The sequence below is a fragment of the Sardina pilchardus genome, chromosome 3 (genome assembly GCF_963854185.1).
Source record: "Sardina pilchardus chromosome 3, fSarPil1.1, whole genome shotgun sequence".
Lineage (NCBI taxonomy): Eukaryota > Metazoa > Chordata > Actinopteri > Clupeiformes > Clupeidae > Sardina > Sardina pilchardus.
In genome coordinates this window covers 15,567,165-15,588,033 of record NC_084996.1, presented here as the reverse complement: position 1 = coordinate 15,588,033, position 20,869 = coordinate 15,567,165, and the positions used below count along the sequence as shown (strand labels likewise).

General features: G+C 42.2%; 2 protein-coding genes across 3 annotated transcripts in view; one reads left to right on the top strand and one right to left on the bottom strand.

The window, feature by feature from the left end:
* Positions 1-4,740, bottom strand: part of ntn1b (netrin 1b) — a 44,654-nt gene extending 39,914 nt beyond the window's left edge. The window contains exons 1-2 of the mRNA XM_062532096.1: positions 4,468-4,740; positions 3,129-4,190 (exon numbers count right to left, since the gene is read on the bottom strand). Of these exons, the coding sequence (XP_062388080.1) occupies positions 3,129-4,143 (1,015 nt within the window). The 5' untranslated portion in view covers positions 4,144-4,190; positions 4,468-4,740. The remainder of the gene's footprint in view (positions 1-3,128; positions 4,191-4,467) is intronic.
* A 1,568-nt stretch (positions 4,741-6,308) lies between these two features.
* On the top strand, positions 6,309-20,114 carry pik3r6b (phosphoinositide-3-kinase, regulatory subunit 6b). 2 transcript variants are annotated; one of them, XM_062532095.1, is made up of 20 exons: positions 6,309-6,599; positions 8,965-9,057; positions 9,461-9,565; positions 9,778-9,869; positions 10,417-10,485; positions 10,935-11,067; positions 11,495-11,564; positions 11,864-12,047; positions 13,071-13,215; positions 14,163-14,249; positions 14,517-14,925; positions 15,518-15,617; positions 15,737-15,856; positions 16,276-16,386; positions 16,927-17,029; positions 17,155-17,222; positions 17,374-17,464; positions 18,287-18,339; positions 18,657-18,763; positions 18,867-20,114. In XM_062532095.1, the coding sequence occupies exons 2-20, from the start codon at positions 9,045-9,047 to the stop codon at positions 19,018-19,020; spliced, it is 2,214 nt and encodes a 737-aa protein (XP_062388079.1). In that variant the 5' UTR covers positions 6,309-6,599; positions 8,965-9,044; the 3' UTR covers positions 19,021-20,114. The 2 variants fall into 2 exon arrangements, with proteins under 2 accessions (XP_062388079.1, XP_062388078.1); XM_062532094.1 differs by having other exon boundaries at positions 16,273-16,386.
* Positions 20,115-20,869: the final 755 nt, after the last annotated feature.

Sequence of the window (20,869 nt, the reverse complement as noted above, 5' to 3'; positions counted from 1 at the left end):
CCCATTGTGAGTGTGTTTCAGTGGTACACTGAAAAATAGGAGAATGACGGGGCAGAGGATGGTTAGGGAGACACGTCTCAGGAAAGATTCAATCAATCTACATCCACCAACTGTCTTTGAGCCATGTACTCAAAGAAAGGATCACTGTAACTCCAAAATTCCTAGTTTATGGTAAATATGAGGGGTAGCCATTTTGTCTGGGTTATCTGTTTAAAGACAAAAACAACTTTTTTTGGTCAGGGGAATAGCAACTGGCACAACTGCCCACTCAGCTATAAACTGTTCCTTTGTCCATGAAGTATGGGAAATATGAAACATAATTGGAAAATAATTCCACAAGTTGTTCTAAAATACTGAGCTGTCCCCCAAACAACTGTATTCTCTGGTCACCACACAGTGAAGCATTTTTATACCCCAAACTGTTTGAGGGCTGAGTGCCTATGTAATGCAGCCAAGAGGGTGGCTAAAGTGTTCATAACACCGAACAATTACCAACAAAACAGAACATTTATTTTGTGTCTCGGCTGAATATTTTAGGAAGCCAAGTCAGTCCTAACAAAGGGATGAAAGAGGATAAACGGAGGACTTCAAAGTGTTGACAAGTGGGTGTCCATACTGAGTGATTGACACATGAGGAGTCTTACATGTTGAATTTCAAAAACAGACTGAGTGACTGTGGCTTCCCACCCCGACTCAAACTGACCCAACTTGCATTTAATTTTTGCTCACATTCTTTCAGACCCCATGGCCTAACCTCAGTCGAGACTACAATTCTGTCTCAGAGGACTCTGAGGCGGCAAGAATAACCTTTTCAGGGAAGTGTGGAGTTGCTGGTCTGAAATCAAAATAACTGTTTTGCTTAAGACTCATGGTTTATGGTATCATCAGGGGTGTCTACCGCCCTGATGAAATGTCTTACCAAATCAGAGGCGATCATACGGGGGCATTGCACCCCGAGGCATCACATGAAGACAGTTGTAGCACAACTGCAAGTGGAGATCAGAAACACTCTGGTGGTCTGCGAAAGAATAGTATTTGAACGAGGTATGGGGCTGTTTATTCAGAACCGCCATCACTGCATCTGTCCAAAGTGAAGACTGTTTTTTCAAATGTAAACTATCTGAAAATAATCTGTTCCCTTGATATTCTAGGAGTCCCCTTTTTCTTCAGAAATAAAATGTGTTAAAATGGTTTCAGAGTTCAAAATAGTGGGTGGTTAAATAAATGTGTATCATTACCCGCCTCTGAGTTCAAACTTAACATTAACCATAAGCCAATCTACAAGCTGGAAGGAGGATTTTTTTGGCAGTAATGCAAATTGAATGTGTCCTTGCTCGACTTAGATTTCTTGTTTGTATTTTGAGTTTGTGAATGACTACTGGCAAAATCCCAGTGATATAAATGCAGCAGTCAGAAGTCTATTCGCACAGGGTGGAAGTAATGTAATGTGAAAGACGTGACCAGCGCACAAGAGAAAAACTTCGTTAGAAATAGTATTTAGAGTAATCTCTCTAACAAATTAATTCATGTTTGCTACCAGCACCTTTACTGAAATCTACAGTAAAGACCCGAGGTTTGATCAGCATCCTTTCAGTTTCCTGGTGGAGTTGGTTGGGGTCTGTGCATATAAGGATGAGAATCTATTCCATTTGGAACTTCTCCGATCCCAATTAAGTATGCATTAAATCTGTGGTGCAATTCCTGACCACCAGCATGACTGTACAAAGGGGTAACTAAACGCTGGAGTAGTTGGTGTCGTGCCAAATTTAGGCCATGCGGAAACATTCAAACATTCATCAGCGAACGATATAGTCCACGGCGCACCAAAATGTGGGCAAAATCGTGCAGTGCGTTTCACAGTCATTTAGTTTGACAGCGCCTCACATGAGTAGTCTATGCGCTCTTAAGACATTTCTAGTTATACCATAGCTCTAAAGTCGTGATGCGCAAGCTTACAGGAGAGTGACTGTAAATGGGCATTACGCGCTGTTTGTAGTTATTTTCACTTGATGATGGACACAACTTTGGACGTTCCCTCAGCTCAGAAAAGCAGTTTATACTAAAAGTGCCAAATATGTCAACAAAAGCACTGCAATTATTCGTGCAATCTGATCATGACACCTGCCACAACACAGAGTGGAAACCAGTGAACGCCTTCACTGCTTTCTTCACTTGCTTGCTTGCTTTCCTTCCTAAGGAACCAGCGTTCAAATCACACTAGACAAACACAATTCTCCAAACCAGGTCACACAATTAAACATCCGTAAGTGTTTGTATGAAATAACTTCCTCTGAGATACATTATTGTGTAATATCGTCACGCAAAACACTAACGGGTTGAGCACTAGGCCATTAGGCCTACCCTACCCTGTCACGTACTGTAGGATGTTGCTTACATTTCTACAATATCTTTTTCCTTTTTTTCCCTTTAAAACTAAACGTTTATGTCATTAAACGAATACGATTTTTCCAATCCATGCCCAATGGACTTTAAAGTGATGAAATGGGTAACTGGTTGATTGGGAAGCTTATGCACATACATTTAGGATGGCAGTCAATTTCAATTAGTTCCACCTGCGTGCATTTTTACACACGGCTCATATTCTATGTAAACATATAACATTTTCAATGCACTTGAGTTACCTTTCGTATGATCAATTCAGTGATATATTCAGTCAGTTAGGCCAAACCCTGTGTAAGCGTCTGAACAATTACAATACACTCATTAAATGAAACAAGAACTTACTTCTGACAGCTACAATACCTCCCCTGTGAATTATTTGTTAAACACGTTTTTATATGAATTGGAATTAAATTGGACAATACACTTCTACGATTATAGATTTACAAACAGGTTGAAACTGGCAAATAAATATAAAGAGCTACTGGTTTCTCGAACCAGTAACAGTACTCCAGTTACAGCTTTACTGGTGCCTAAGCTGCTTACACAGATCATTGGCCAGCTCATTAATTCCTTAATAATGATTAGAATAAAATAGCCAAATACTTTAGTCATTCCAGGCTTACTAGTCAAGTTAACTTTTGTTACAATATACACATAGTTTTGCTGATTTTGCACGAAACATGTATTATTTAAAATGCAGTAGCCTACTTTTAAAATAAACTTACCAACACATTCGTTAGCCTCTCTTGCTGTGGCGCGTTGCCATGGACGATCATAGTGGAACGGTTTGCATCGATCACACTCTGGTCCTGCGGTGTTATGCTTGCACTCACAGACCAGATTTCCCTCCCGGTCTTTCACGCACTTTGAAGCGTGCCCGTTGCACTTGCACCTCCCGCCAACCTGCAAGTCAGACACCGCATAAAAATACGACTCCCGAGCCAATTCCGAATCGTCCTCGTTCTCGTCACCAAAGGTGTGCAGTCTGCTGAATGTTACTTTGATGTCGGTGGCAGTCACCCAGTCCTGCAACACGGGTGAGTTGTCAAAGTCGTGCGCGGACGGTCTGCCGTCCAAAGTGCTAAAGGCAATAAGTCCCCCGGTCAGAGGATGCATGTCAGTGTGGGAGTCTGTGCAGATGGCCTCCTGCTCGTTCTGTTTGGTGATAACGGCTTTGTTTTGCCGGTTAAACATTTTCTTGCACTGTGTAGAGTAAAACTGAAAAGGGACCCAAGATTTGCCATAGTCCATTGATTTGTAAATGGCCATAGATTCAGGACGCGGTGAACAAAACTGTAGGCTTACATAGGTCACCTCAAATTTCTTACCAAGAGACAAAGTGAGAGTCACGTTTTGAGGATATTGTACATACGTTTCTGACTGCCAACAGGTGAGGTTATGGGGGTTGTTTAGATCAGTCAAGTATGCTGGTGGATGAGTCTTCTTGGGCTCGTCGGCGTCGCATGTATGGCAGTCCCTGGACCTCTCCTCTCCTTTCTCCGTTACCACGCAGTAGCGCGCAGCGGGGCTACCACAGGTGCTTGTCGCGCGCACATCTTTGCCGAACGCAGCATTGACAAAGTCGGGGATGCACCTCCTAGGGTTACCGTGCTCATCGTTACACGGGTCAGGAGGGGATGACTGCGCGGCGAACATACTCATCCCGTAACCTCCCCGTGTTTCCCTTACCACCAAGGAAAGTGTCACCAAAGCGACCCAAGTCCCAGCGCTGCTGAACATTGTAATCCGTATCCTGGGATGTCGCTTGCGGTGTAATACACAGGTGTCTAGGGAGAAAATACACTTGGATTTTAGCACTTTGAATATAGAAACAGGATTTCCACACAACATTAAAGAAATATGCCTGCTAACGGTGCATGTCTGCATGTAGCCTAGATATTAGCCCAAAAGGAATCAGACAAAGCAGTAAATACGCGACTAACAAAAAGATCAGTATAAGGACAAAATTACATAGGAAAGGGTTCTATTCTGGAATCACAAGTACCTGTGAAAATCAAATATCAATAAGTTTACTCTTAAATGAACAACAAGTCTACTGCTCACCGTGCAACTGAAGTATACAAAGTGATTCCTCCTAAGAGGCAAAGTAAAAGTCCACAGAAGACTGTCCAGGGCGCACTGTTTTTTTCTGTGCAGTATAGTAGCAAACCGTCTGACAAAAATATAGATGTCTCTGAAAAACTCCGCCGGGTTATCTGCCTGTCAGATCTTTCTCTAATTTATTTGGAGCTAAAAAGATATCTCAGACATATTACAGGGAGAGCATGCAATACGTTTGCCCGTTTCTCTCTCACACCCAGTCACACCTCTGCCTCTCCTTCTGTCTGCCTCTGCTTCCCACCCTGTCCCTCACTCTTTCTGCCGCTCTCACTGTTTGAATAGAAAGTGAGATTCCGTAATTCAGCCTATTCTGAGGTCATGGAATAGACACGCACGCTGTGCCGACCTGGGGAACAACGACATCCCCTGGTGGGCAATGCGCCTTCATTAGTCAGTCGTTGCAGCTCAGGCAATGATTTTTGGAAGGAGCTTTAAAGATTTTATGAAGTGTAATACTTTCAAATTACAAATATGGATAATCTTGATAACCAAGAGGGAATGGTTTATTACGCGTATTTTATGAAACATATTTGGGTAGAAGGACATGTCATTGATGATCAATGTGATAGAGGAAGCTTTTCTTATTTTATTTCAGAATGCAACTAATGTATGTATTTAATTTCATTCCCCCACAAACAGACAATCGAATCTCCTCGAAGTAAACTAGCCTACTCGTTATTTCCAAACCCACGGATAATTTATCTCAGGCCTATCAAGGCTAATTTCAACCATAAATGGATTTTAAAATAGGCCTAGACCTACATTGCGAGATTAGATAGTGAGAGGTTAGAAAACCTAGCTTGACACAAAGCGGCCACATAGCTTGTGTTTGAGTCGATTCACAATTGACCAAGGACCAGTGCTTATTTCAGAGTTCATCTCTCATTAATATAATTGTACAACGAGAAGGATATCACCGTGTGACATACAACTGAAACACAAGGCAATGGCGTCATCTTGTGGACACAAGGACGCATAATCTCAGAAAGAAAGTTAGAAATACCTACTATATCTGATTTTGTAGTAGGTAAACTGTTGAACATATATATATTATGAGCATATGGGTCAGTGCAAGGGCACCAACTGGGTTAGGGCAGTGGTTCTCAAAGTGTGGCGGGGCCCACTCACATGGAGTCCTGTGGGCGCCACGCACAGGAGGACATTTGTTGTCTTTTTTGTGTCAATCTTTATTAATTCATCTTTATCAATTACATGTAAATCAAACATTGAAAACAAAACAGCTACACATGAACATGAGAGTCATGAACAGGCAATATAAAGTAAAGCACCATCAGATCCAGGGGTCTAAAGCGGGAGATGTGACGTGGAACAAATGTGCGAAAATAATAAATATCTTACAGTAACATGATCATTTTGCTGGGGTGATGGTGTCAAGTGGGGCCTGACAGTTCCCCTCCTACAAAGTGGGGTATGACAGAAAACCTTAGAGAACCACTGGCCTTGGTTTAAAGTAGGCTTACTCTGGTGGATTAATATAATCAGATGTGTGCAGACGTATGTCACCACCACAAAACATTTCGATGAAGAGTAGGCTATTGAAAACTTCTGTTATGTGCAATCTCAAGTTATTAACTTTTCTGGCCCTGAGAAAACTGACGCTTTCTTTTGACACCTTTGCACCCTGCAGACAGCGCACCGCATTCTGGTTGCGATTAAGATGACAGTTTCGACACTGTGTGAGGGAACTGTTTTGCGCTCATATTTTTAGCCATCCTGTTCAGCCTAGCTTGAGCGTCTAAACGTCATTAGGCTACTTACAGTACAGTCATACATCCTACAGGCTCTATTTGTGTTGGTTATTATTAAGACTGTTCAGCACACAGTCACACATATTAATTTTGTAGTAGCCTTTAGTGATTATGAAGTAAAATACTTGCCGTGTTGTTATTTCACTTCTGCCATAAAAGTCTGAAACGACCAGCAGGTACGCTACTTCCCCGATTTGTCTGACGCCATTGTCGTCGCGGAATAAGGAGAATTTATGTCAGTCATGTTGGCAGTGGCTGAATGGGCTTTGGACATCTAACTGACTGCACCCTGGACACAGCATTTCTGTAAGTAACAAATTAACCCCTTCATAATGAGCTTAAGGAATTCAGAAAAGTCAGATTAGGCCTACTTTATCGCCTTGACATAAAAAAGCTGCCCAAATTTGACCATGACGCGTGAGCAATATTTTAGGAATGAAAGATGCTGTTGGATCTTGAGGGAGACAAAAAGGTTTTTAACAGTTGACACTGAAATATTTAATCTCATCACTATTGATATCATAGTGAAAGTCACGTAACGCTGGCTGCCCTCTGTGTCTGCAAAGCAGAAGTGACATTAACCAGTTTGTTCACCAAGGGGACAGTAGCCTACATTTGATGTATAATTTCAATATCATACACCATATATAATATTGACTTCAGTGTCCCACAGAATTACTAACCGTCCATTTCGCCAACAGAGCAAGTCTGAGTCTTCTCTTGTAGTGTGGTAATGTCTTACTACAGGAGAACACAGGAGAAGGGATTTTTGATCATTCCTCATGCTCTCTATAGATCCTGGATCTTGGGTCTTCTCGTGAACTCTCTTCTTGACCTCAGTGGAATGTAGATCAGGGGACTAAAGCTGATACAGTATGACAAAATTTTAGCTTCTTGGTAGAAGAACAGATTTTGATTTTAAATAATTTTGGTACTTCCTGGACTCCATCAAGTCGTATACCAACAATAGCCTACCGCCAGGGTACTTTGAATGGGAAACAGCCCCATAGCATCACACATTCGCCATCATATTCAATACTTTTAGGTGGTATTAGCTGTCTATATACTTCTACATGAAACCCACCTTGAGTTTTTGGAGTCTGACCGCTCTGCATTTTTACTCTAACCATTCCCACATTGTGGTACTCTGCATCCTCCTCTAGGTTGATTCATTAGAGTTCGTAAAAGCTACTTTCTTGTGCAGTATCCATTCCGACAAAATTTTGCCTAATTGCAAAGCAGGGCTCTTGAATGTTTCCCATGGTGATGGATAAAGGGGTTTGGGCCCTGTGACGCCTATTTTTTGGATGGAAGTTATGGAGGGATTTTACACTTAGGCCAATTTAGTTAGATGTGTGGGACACCTACCTCATTTCAATTTGTAAAATTCCTATATTCCTAAATTCAGATTTCTCGGGATAACTGTGATGTGACTTTATGATTGTTTCATTTATCAATCTTGCCTCAGATACATGTGTTTTTAATGAAACATTTGTAGACAGATTGATAACTGATCAATTTCATACGAGTTCCAATAGGTCGCTGCGTTGTTCCTATCCATGACAGCCCAGAGTGCCTGTAAAAAAAGACTAAGAGCACCATGATTTGGCCACTATGCAGACGTTGTTTAAGTGGATCACTTGTAATTGCTTTGTTCATGTAACGGCTTTGTTTATTTTGGGAGTATTGGGAGTATTATATGTCTGTACTGTGTACACACAGGGGAACTTACTGTGATGCATTTCTGGTGTTTTGTATACTTGCATATTAAATTTAAAGAAACTATAGCTGTGTTTGAAATGTTCACTTGTCCCCTAGGTAGCCCTCTACATAGCCCCCCTAGAGCAAACACTATATAGTGAACAAGTGAGTGAGTGAACGAGTGAACATTTTGAACACAGCTTATATTCATATAATTGGCCAGAGCCACTGAAGTTAGACATGTTTTTTGGTAAATCTGTTGCGTTTCATTATTATAGTATTTATCAAAGCATTTGCATACCACACGGCTCCATCACAGGGCCACAATAGTCCATTAGAAGGCCAGAGTGACCACAGAAAGTGAAGTGAAGAGAGAAAGAGTTTCGCTCTTGTTAGCTACACAATGGCAAATGGGGAAGAATTTCTTTTGTGGTGAGAGACAGTTCAATTCAGATGGGCTGAACTATTTTCCCCAACTTCCTAATTTATCAAGGGATAGGAGTTGGAAATGGTGACACTTTATAATTTCTTACATCTCTGACAAAAGATTATCTACTTCTAAAAAAATATTTCTCTCTCTCATACAGATTAATTTGTGATGACTATTACTATTATCAAAGTGTCATCAATTCATCAGAATATATACTTCCATCATCCTTAGGACTATATCACTTCTTACTACAAAAAAAATAAACAACACACAAATGCTTGTGCAATGATATCAGATGCCGTAGGCCTACATACATAGGAGTTGAGTGCTGTTTCAGTTAGTAACCATCAGCCTAGATGACCACTTTGATCCTTCACACTCAAGTAAGCGCTATGGCTTCAGAGAAATCATGTGACACTTTGTTTTTCTTACTCAGCAGCGTTTATCGTCCTGTTGGGTTTTGTGAGTGTGATATTTGTATACATCCTGAAGCTTGTGTATGTGGTTCAACTGCTCTTCACCATGTGTCTTTCTTTGCAGATGAGACTGCCTTGAAGTCGGTATGTGATAGGCTACAGAAACTCACACTTGACCTCAACACCTGCATTCTATGGGTAGTCATGGAGACCTCAGGTAGGCTACGACTCGCTATACTGACAGTCATGGAGAAGATAGATGTGTTATACTTTGAACAGGAAAATATGACTTTGTTTAAGTCTGGGAGTTCTGTGATGAAGGACTGTCTGCTATTCTGAATCATTTAGTAAGAGGAATAACGTTGCCTGATTCAGGGAGGCCCTTGGCCATTATTTTAAATTAAGACTTCCTCTTGTTTTTTATAGTTTCTCCTGTTTTACAGCATATTCCAGTAATACCGAAAAATACAGTCACAAAAAGACACAGTCACTCCTGAAGCTTGCTTAACTTTTTTACTCTTATCATTGTCTGTAGAGATGTGCTGAAGATCTTATAGAGGAGATTGCACCTGTTGGTTTCTTTGTTTACTGTAATAAATCAGAGCTCTTTTACTCTTTAGAAGGGAGCATGTCCTCAGCTATTGAATGCAACTTGTACCGCAGCATCCAAGCTATCCTCAGAGAACTGGACTGTCCACATAAAGCTGCTTCAGCATGCAACAGGGGTGAGGGCAAGAACTGAATGTTGTGCATTTAACTATGAGACTATTTATTGTGCCATTGTGGCAGACCAGATAGCTGTGTGTGTGTGTGCGTGTGCGTGTGCGTGTGCATGTGCGTGTGCGTGTGCGTGTGCGTGTGCGTGTGCGTGTGCGTGTGCTTGTGTGTATGTGCGCGCTCAATAAGTGGTGCATTTGTTGTGTGTGTCCCTATCCAGGGATGCTGAGATGGACTTTGCACAAGAGGATAGAGAATAACCCCTCCCATTGTGTCTCCCTGTTGAGAGTTCTGGTGAAGGAGCTGGAAAAGGTCAGTGCTGTTGGACAAAGTAAACCACCAACAATGCATAACCTTCTCAGAAGCTGTGTGATGACACATTTTTAAAGGAATGTCTAAACTAGTTTATGATAGAATGGTTGTTTTTATCTATGAGAGGAGTCAAAGCAATTCTCAGTGTGCCTTTTCCTCGTCTGCAGATACAGTAGCAATAGCTTTGCATTCACAGGGCACAGACCACAATTACTAATATGGCCTTCAATTTGAGATAGAGTCATTTTGAGATCTATGAGTTATATTTGAAACCAGAGGTGCACACCGCACAGTTCTATTTCAGTATGTGACTTGTGGCTCTGTCAGACTATCAGTAGTGGAGTGGGTGAAGCGGATGGTCTTTTCATGACCTTAATACACACATACTGTAGCCAGCTATGAATCACTAATCCCATGCTACGTTTCATGATTTCCATGGAATACATATCCTACACAAGGCTAAATTATGTCTGTTTATGTATATAAGGCTTCTAAATGTATAAGTAGGCATGGTGGTGATATTCATCAGAGTTTTCTGTCCACACAGGTTGAGAGGGTTGACTACAAGACACGGATCATCCCTCTCCTTCATATCCTAGCCTATGTTGTGCTGCAGGTTACAAATCTTTCTTTTCCATTCTTTTTTTTAAGGGGAAAAAAAACCAACTTTCACTGACATGTCATATTTTGTTTGGGTGAGAGGCAGACGTGGTGCTCTGCTCTTTAGAATGTTTCAAATGAAGGGTTCTGGCTTTGTCTTTTTTGGCTAAGCTCAGAATATTTCTTTTCCTGGCTGTCATCTGTTATTGTTCTCTGTTGGTGTGTCTTAATATTTTCACTGCCGTGTAATTTAATAGTCACAGCCTTTGCGATTCAGTCAGCCAGATTTCTTGACATTTTTGCACCAAAGCAAAATCGACCACTGATTGTTTTGTCTTGAATTGAAAATATATGGTCAGGAGAAGAACGATTCCTTTCCCCCATCTGTTTTCCACATTTCACTCAAACTCACTACTCAAGTTCTCAATCAAATAAAACTGTATGTTTTTTTTGTTGTTGTAACAGTCAGTCCACATTCCAGACGACCTCTATGAGAGAATGTATACCTCCATCAAAAAGCTGATCACACTACCAGAACCCTACTGCACCGTGAGCCTGGCCTATGCCCGCATCATTAAGATGGAGATGGGGACACCAGGTGTGGTGAATAGGCAAAGCTTCAGCCATGACTGATTTGTCCGTGCATGCTTAACTTACTTGTCACTTGTCAACACTGCATCATTAATGGCTTCTAGGAACCTGTCATTGTCCCATTTTTTTGCTTTAAAATCTACGAATGACCTCATATACACCATCTAAGAAGAGAAACCGGTATCTTAACCAAAAACACCTGTGTGGGTTAGTTGTTTCTGTTATTGAGGCCGGTAAACAGTTGTTGTGGCCTCACAAAGCAGAAGAACCATGTTCTCAGAATTATGAATGAGTGTGAAAGTGTGAAATTAGATCTTCTCTAAACTTTGTGTTCCCCTTTTCTAACAAAGGTGTGGGTGGCAAACATAACTGCACATCCCACTCATGCAAGACTGAAGAGAGGTCACTTATTTTTGACTCCTTCTCCTCTTAAGGTCTTTTGTATCAGAGGCGACTGGTCGCCGAGCAGAGTTTGAAGAACGACAGCTACACCCTCCAGGAGAAGTAGGTGTCTTATGTTGACTCCACCCACTACCCCCTCTTCCAGTCAAGCACACAGCGTGCTTTCTGTCTAAGTCAGCAACGGGGAACGTGTTGTGTTCGCCCGCCATTGAATGACTCTGTGATCCAGAAGACTGAGTTTCGTAATGAGGAAGTGAGGAGTTGGGCCGTGCCTGTCTTGTGTCCGCCTATCTGTCTCCTCAGTCGCACAACTGACACATCCCCTTGCTTTATCTCTGTCTGTCTCATAGCGTGCGTAGGGTGTCTCATCATAGCATCTGGCTCGTCTGCTTTCCCAACAGGGTGTTTGTGTTTGCGGATCCTGCTGTTTTCCCAGAATCCCTGGTGTCGGCCGTGAGGGCTGACGTGGAGTTCACCAGCCCAAACTGCGGCGTGGAGAGTCACATGCAGCGGGCGGTGCTGCACAGCCTTCAGGCCACTCTGGGAAGACACTGCCATGGCCCCAGACTAGCCCAGGCCCTGGAGGTGTGTGTGTGTGTTGTGTGTGTGTGTGTGCCTGTGCGTGTGCGTGTGCGTGTGCGTGTGCGTGTGCGTGTGCGTGTGCGTGTCTGTGTCTGTGTGCGTGTGCGTGTGCGTGTGCGTCACTGTGTCTGTGTCTGTGTCTGTGTGTGTGTTTGTGTTTGTGTTTGTTTAATAGTCTGTCTGTGAAAGAGAACAGAGAATGACACAATAGAGAGAGAATAAGTGATCCTGTCAAACAAAATTGTCCACAAATGGTTTCATGTGGTATATCCGCATGCATTGTTGAAAGGGTCTGTAAACAGTTTCCATTTTCTGTTCTTTGTTGTCTGTCTGAAACATATTGTGCTGTTAGGGGGATGTATTGTAAACATGATGTCTCTGTATTTAAAGGCATCTGGGAGAACTTGCAAATGTAACTAAGCTCAGTTACTGTACCTGCATAAGACCATTCAGCTCTAAAACCCAAATTAGTCATTCATCTGAACTTCAAATAATGTCAAGGTTGAAGAGGACCTGTCCATTGGCATTTAGATAGTAATAAAATGCACCCCATATGAACTTTCATCACTAGTGCCGGCCCAAGCTGTTAAGGGGCCCTTAGCAGAATTAGATTTCGGGCCCCCCTCCGACCATCACAGAGTCACCTCTGCTTGTTATTGATACAAATGTCACACTATAATGTAACATTATCAATGGTTTTAATATAGTTGTTATTTGCACCAAGTCAGTGTCAGCAGTTATTGGAAGGTATATTGATCTTGAAATCAGAATTCTATTATGTTTTGCATTCATAGCCTACAAATGCATTGTTGGCCCCAAGCAGCCTCTAAGCAGGCGCCATACAGGCGCCAAACAGCAGCTCTGTTCATCACCTCGGTTTGCTGGTGTGTGTGTGTCTCACTCTTTCTCTCTCTCTCTCTCTCTCTCTCTCTCTCTCTCTCTCTCTGTGAGTGTGTGGGTGTGTGTGTGTGTGTGTGTCTGGGCACACGTGTGATGGCCTACTTCCCCCTTGTGTGTGTGTGACAGGCTTGCGGAGCACAACTGAAAAAACACTTCCAGGAAGTGATGACAGCAGTGGAGGAGAGTGTGGAGGACATGCTGTGTGACTCTGGCCATCAGCAGAGCCGGCTGCAGCACATCTACACGGACATCATGAACGCTGCTAAGCAAGGTGGGCACACCTCTGGGGTCCTTGAGTGGACAGTGCTGTCTGTGTGGCTGTGTTTGTGTGTCGGGGGGGGGGGGGGGGGGGGGGGGGTCATTCTCTTTCAGTCATTTAATCTCAAGCAAAAGCAGTTTGAAAAGCTAAAAGTGAAAAAATTAATCATCGCACACTGATTTATATACACTTATATTTATTTGGAGCGAACAACGAGTTTCACTATAGGCGCTTCCTCAGGTTCGCTCTCCTCAGTTTGAAAAGCTGATGGTATGGATGGAAAAGCAGATGTTGCAGATAAAGCATCCACATTCAGATTCTGTTCTTGTCCAGAGAGTCTTGAGCAAAGATTCTAGAGCGGAGCACATGCATTTGGAACATAAAATAGTTTGACAAAGTTTAAGGCATGTTTACTATGGCAGTTCTATGATCAGACTGGTTTATTTAAAGGATTTCCGATGTTGTGGTCGAAAGCGGCACCTCATGGTTGTTACACTTCATTTGATAGTTTATTTGGTGAAAGGGTGAACATTTATAATTTATGTGTGCTTAAGGGACAAAATAGTTATGTATCTTGCGAGCAATACCGCTATATTGAACTTTTGGTGAATGGTAGACAGATGTCTGCAGCCTAGCCTAATTTATACCCTCGGAAATATTATATATTGTCTTTATGGAATATATTCAACTGGTCTAGACATGGTGTGGTCTGACAGGTTTCTCGTAATTTGAACAAATAGCTTTACAGAATAAATATTGTTAATATTTTAGGGTAAGCGCCATAGGATTCCCACAGTGGCCAGCGTCTGTGACGACACCTGAGCTTACCAAAATGGCACCCATGGAGTTAGAACCAATATAGCCAACGTATTTTCCGGCCAGTGATCTATCTTGCGCATAGCGCTCTATGATCTTTGGTCTTGAGAATAAGGATCTGTTCTGCTGTGCTTCTCCAACAGACCCGTCGGCCTCAGGCGAGATGCTTGGGGTACCCCTGCCTAGCCCTGAGATCAGTTTCAATAGCTGGAAACAAGAGGAGCAGATATGTAAGTCTCTCTCTCTCTCTCTCGTACACACTCACTCTTTCAGACACTCACACACACACACACACGAACACACACTCTCTCTCTCTATCTATCTGTCTCGCACACACGCACACATGCACACACGCACTCCCTCTATCTATCTGTCTCGCACACACTCACACACATACACACAATCTCTGGCAAACACACATACACACAAACACACATACACACACACACACATACACACACACACAGGACTCCACTGAGCCTCAATCTTCACACTAGGGAATGAGCTTGTGAACTTTGCGCTGATGATCAGCCCGTCGGAGCGCAGCTTCGACGAGGACGACCTGGAGGAGAGGCGGGGCTCCATCATGTCCAACGACAGCGGCATCGAGGGGGACCTGCCCGCCGCCGAGCTCTCCTCCCTCACCCTGGAGACCGGGGCGGCCTCCTCCTCCTCCTCCTCGGAGGCGCCGAGCGAGCCGCAGCGCACCTCGCCGCAGTTTGTCCGCTGGAACTGCGTGCGCCGGATGAACGTGGCCGACCGCATGGCGCTGGTCAGGGAGTCGGTGAGGGTGAGCAGCCGCTGCAGCCTGTTCCCGCGCGAGGAGCGGACCCTCACGGCGCGCGTGCTGGTCATGGGGGACGACCGGGCACTGGGCAGACTGGCCAGGGCGTATCTGTCTATACGGTACGAAATGCCACGAATCGATGACGTTATTACTAAACTATACGTGAAAAAGAGATTACATTTGTTTTGTTGGTATATACTGCTAAAAGTGTCCTGCCAAAGATGATGCCTAGTGGCTGGGGTGTAGTGGTATGAGAGCTACATGGTAGAGACCATCTCTAAAATACCTCTTCAGACATTTAGTTCTCTCTGTTTGCGGACATACAGTATTAAAAGAATTTGTCTTATTAGCTTGGAGTGAGTGGCCATGGAAAACCCATATAAGACCACCTACGTAGTTTTTATACATTTTAATTACTGCATGCATGAAAACACAATAGCCTGTATTATGACACCGAGGTAAACATTTAGCTGGACACAGTAATGTAGTATTAAAGTAATGTCCCCAGTTTAAACCCATTATGTCTGGGCCTGGTGCTTTCTTGTTCATAGACAGATTTTGTGGCAGTACATGTTTGTTATTATTGTTCCCTTGTTGCAGGATTTGCAGGATTTCTACCATTGCTATGGGATTACTGTGTGTTTACTGTGGCATTTTGGAAACCACTGAAAACATTCAGAAATGTACAACCCTGTGTTTTTTTCTGTGCAGGAAGAGGGAGGCCAGGCATCTTCTGTTGACCAAAAGGCTTAACCTAGAGATGTATTACATTCCTGTGAGTGATGGGCCTGCGGTTGTCTCATCAGAGGAGGTAAATGCGAACCAGGGTTTTGAGTAACAATCAATCAAGTTTAATTCATACTGTCATGGCAATGTGAAATGTGTCATTTCTTTGTGGCAAGCAACCACTATTAATGAATCTATTTTTAGGAGACAGTCACAACACTGGAAAGTAAGTTGACCCTAGCTAGATTTTTGGGCAAAGTTGATCCATGGTACGACTGCAATATCAACAGTTTGGGAGCAATGATGTTGAACCTGGCAAAAATGGTAATTAACTCTTACCTTACATCCTCTTCAGAAAATCTGTAAACATGTTCTTTGTTTCATTATACATAGAAATAAATATTGCACAAATATAACAGCTTACTGGTATCGACAATACAACTGATGATGACAACTTGAAGTCTTTTGGTGTTGACATTTTTAATGTTGTGTCACATTTTCCAGTGAGATTAAAGGATAATTTGAATCTTATGTTTTGCTTGTACCACATACCATCGCATGAAAGAAGGAAAAACTATTAATTGAAGAGTTTACCAATTACATTTCCTGGATTTTGTAATGTTGATGTTGTGTACTGTGTTTCCTGCTAAACTGTAAGGGAGTTCAGGAAGCCTTTTGAATGTGATCACCCAAACTGACGCTACAGACGTCTGTAAAGCGCACCTTTAATCTGTGTCAAGCAGTCCAAGAGCAGTAAAGGAACATCAGAGCCGAGCCCATTCCTCGCTGACATCATCTCCTACTACATCCGCACAGCGCTCCAACCCGTTCACCTCCCCATCTACTGCATCAAGGTCAGAGTCCTCAGCTGCCTCGGAACCTTCTGTGGAAAGAAAGATCTAGAATCTAGACAGGAATTCTGGTCAGGAATTAAATGTGTTCTTTAAGGATTCCTCACTTGACTGTGTTTCCACAGTTGCAACCCTATTGATGAAACCAAATGTCTAGATATGTTTGATTTGATTGTTTACCTCCGCCAAGGAGGTATATGTTTTCATCGGGGACTGGCGTTTGTCTGTCTGTCTGTTTGTCTGTTTGTTAGCAAGATAACTCAAAAAGTTATGGATGGATTTCGATGAGATTTTCAGGGATGGTCGGACATGACCCAAGGAAGAAACGATTACATTTTGGGAGTGATCCGTAATTCCGGGATTCCGTCGGCGTTTATGTATTTAGCTTAGTGGTGCAATGGCATGGTATGGCCCCGTGGTGGCGATCTGAATAGTTTAGGTTCAAATGTATGACAACCTAGGAAGAGCAATGCAGGCGGGGGTCTGCGCTCTCCGAGTGCTTTTCTAGTTTTTCATGTGTTCATTTTTTTTGTCTGTCTGAAGATCACCTTCTCCAAGCTGGACTCAAGCCATGTGGAGGATGTCTTTATATCCCACGTACAGATGGACTTCCCAGAGTTCAAGTCCCTCAGAGCATCTGTGAAGGGTACTTTCCACTAGAAGTGAAAATGAAGATATGCTGTAACATGTAATGTAAACGTAAATAATATGTAATGTAACGTTAGATAATCCATTTATTTTATCATGTATATCTCTCCTCTGTTTCTAAAGGCTCGTTGCGACACAAGAGGGTTACACAACTATTCAGTGGGGCAGTTGTTGCTGTCAACTACACCAAAGTGAGTCATCTCAAACATTAACTGGAGAACTCTTTTGAAATACTTAATTCAGCTTTGTCATTCGGGAGTGTCCTCTCATGTCATACTAACTTTTCATGCGTACTTTTCATGCGTACATTTGCCTTGCACTGCTGACTGATCCATTTTATAGGCCTCTTTGAGCAAACGAGAGGTTGACACAGGATTCTCTCTGAGAACATGTGGTGTTGTAATCAGCGCAGCGCCATCCAGTGGTGGCAAAGGTTAGTGGTCATCATTCTGAAGTGCTATGGAGTGGGGAAATCCCACATCACAACACCTCCAAATATATAGACACTTTATAGGAACTAATCCCACATCACAACACCTCCATATATATAGACACTTTATAGGAACTAATGTGATCAAAAAATGATTCAGATAGTCAGTGTCTGATTTGGAGTGTTTGTTTTCAACGTCATTATGGTTTCATGTCAGTGTTTGTCATATACAAATAAAGGAAGTGAAATTCTGTTTGCTACAGTAGGCTATATCATGTTTTTGGTAACCATGGTTATTCCAAGACAAATAGGATGTAAAGTACAATCGTCAATGTAAACTGCTTTGCAGTACCATGAAAGAAACTGGAACTGGAAGTTAGCAGTTCTCAAAACAAATTACCCTTAAACACCTGTAATGTAATATTCTTGACCCGAAGGTGAATTCCATTATATTATCAAAGGCAAACATGACCTGAAACAGTGGGGTCTGCCTGTGATATATCTTAGAGTATGGTCTTTCTACTGTACAATGGCTCCTCATACAACAATGACATTAGAGTTCTTTTCCAAAATGCTATATCCACCATTTTAATGAATTTTCATAGATATTTTTTTTTTTATTTGTTTTCCAAGTAATTTCAGTGGAACTGTGTTGGGTTATGTTTAGTTGATTTATCTTTACTCAATCATAGCAAATCAACTGCATTTTAATTGATTTTTACCTGAAATACACAATTAAACAACATTGACTGTTTTAATGTTTTAAAAAATGGATTTATAGCGTTTTGGAAAATAATTCTTCATTTGTTTCTCTCTCTTTGTCAGATCTCAACAGCCTCACTGTGACCTTCAATGACCTCATTCCAAGGCCCTGCACGGTAAGCCCCCCGTCTTGATTTATGCAATGAATGGCCAGCACTTACATTAAGAGTAGCCTGTGGTGGTGTGGCCAGTGGTAACCTGAGAGCATGCAGTCAAACAGGCCTTTTGTGGGGTTTGCTGGGTTCATCTGTCCTCTATTCAACCATTTCACCTGTGATGCCCCAATGCTTAAAACCTTTCCTCGGCCTGCTCTGCCTCTTTGGCAGGCTTAAAGATTCAGCCACTGTACAGTACACTCACAAACAGTTGAGATCCATGTTACTCATGCAAGCAGATTTAGCCAACTAGTCACATCTGAAATGTCAATCATCAGGTGTCTGCCATAAGAGCGCATAACATTAAGATCCAAGCGATGGAGAAACGACCCCTCACTGTGTGTCTCGACAAAGACCCACGCAGAACCTTCACCGATGTGCAAAGGTGAGATGTGAAGTCACACCAGTCAACTCATATAATTAGACGTGAAGAAATCATACATTTTGATTCATCTGATGCCTGATTATGTGAATTCTCTTCTCTTCAGCATTGAGATTGCCCCTTGTCTGGATCCTGGATATTGTCTTCAGAGGAGTGCAAAGTCAAAGCAAAACCTGGAGGAGAAGGAGTCGGCTCTCAGCAAGTACATGAGCAGAACTTTGACCCTTCCCATCAACACCTTTTCTGGGGTTATTCACTGACCAACCGCCCAGATGGATTTTGAATACAAGCAAAAAAAACAAACTTCCCCGCCAAGACTTTTAGACCGAGACTGATGCACTGTAGTGGTTTGATTGCACTTGTGTAATGAAGTTCCTGTGTCCGCTCATGTGGGGAGGAACATCAGTTGAAGAGGATGTTTACTGACATACAGTACGCTGTGGTGTGTCCACCAACCACCTGCTTCCTCCCCATCTCAAACCCACAAAGAGTTTTCACTTATTCTCGGTAGAGAACTGGTAGTTGACCATTTTACAAAGCCACTCTTTTTTTCACCAACTTGAGTCAACTTGCATGCACACACACACACACACACACACATACAGTATCACACACACGAGAGATGGCAACTCCGACTTGAGTTGCACTTCAGTAAGTCGCAAAAACAGTGACTTCAGACTTGAATTTCATTCAGTTATTATTCATGTATTTTCTATTTTATTTTATTGGTGCAAATACTTTGGGAAACATATGATGAGCTGCAAGTCCCCTTTGCCATACTGTGCAACGTAACACATGCGCTATGTGCACACACTCACAGATTGACCATGGCGTCAAGTCCTCTCGGAGTTATGCCTTTTATCATTACTTTCGGTTACATATACGGAAATAAGCAAACAGCTACATGAAGGTGTGTGGCACCAGGATAAATTATGCTGGTTCAACAACATCTAATTTCATCAGGCATCTCAAAACACACCCAGATAGATCAGTCACAAGCATATATATTCACAGGTACTGTAACAAGCTAACCATCGCAAAGTGTTGCACTAATGCTAAGAATTGACAGACTGTACCTTTATAGTTGGCCAGATGATGAGACAGACTTAGTTTAATGTTTCACAAGGTCCGAGCGATAGAGGGATACCGTATGTTAAGTAGCAGAAGATTAGACTATACCATCCTAAATAGGAGACCAAATGTAAGTTCTGGATATAAATAAAAATATATATTGGCTACCCACATTTTATTTTAGAAAAAGTATTAGTTTAGAGCTATATCCCCCCAGAACACTACACATGTCATTGTATCATGCAGATTGTATAAGTGGCAAGGGGACAAAATAAACTATTGAAAAAAATATATATATATATTTAAACAGAGCTCTTATTTGTGCTTCTTCAGATTGTATTGCAGTAGACCTCACACCTCACACCATTTTGATACTGTACTGTATCAAGAGACTTAAAGGGATATTCCGCCATTTTTGGAAATACGCTCATCTTCCACCTCCCCTCGAGCAAAACAATCGATATTTACCTTGTTCCCGTTCATCCAGCCATTCTGTGAGTCTGGCGATACAACTTTTAGCTTCAGCCTAGCATAGATCACTGAATCGGATTAGACCATTAGCTTCTCGCCTGCTAGCTTCATGTTTAAAAGTGACTAAGATTTCTGATAATTTTCCCATTTAAAACGCGTCTCCTCTCAAGTTAGAAAGTGCAATAAGACCAACTGAAAATGAAACCTGGCGTTTTTCTAGGCTGATTTGACATGGAACTACACTCTCATCTGGCGTAATAATCAAGGCAACTTGCAAACGTACCATAGGCGCAGTGATATCGTACGCAGCATCTGAAAATAGTCCCCATAGACATCAAGCAGTAGTAGTGCCAGTAGCTGCAAGTTGCCTTGATTATTACGCCAGATGAGAATGTAGTTCCATGTCAAATCAGCCTAGAAAAACGGCAGGGTTCATTTTCAGTTGGTCTTATTGCACTTTCTAACTTGAGAGGACACACGTTTTAAATGGGAAAATTACCAGAAATATTAGTCACTTTTAAACATGAAGCTAGCAGGCGAGAAGCTAATGGTCTAATCCGATTCAAT

Bases quoted from the DNA above. Each gene is read 5' to 3' on its own strand.
- pik3r6b (XM_062532094.1), top strand. The intron at 12,048-13,070 runs GTGTGTGTGTGT...TGTGTGTGACAG, and splicing joins GACTAGCCCAGGCCCTGGAG to GCTTGCGGAGCACAACTGAA. The intron at 17,465-18,286 runs GTTAGTGGTCAT...TCTCTTTGTCAG, and splicing joins GCCATCCAGTGGTGGCAAAG to ATCTCAACAGCCTCACTGTG.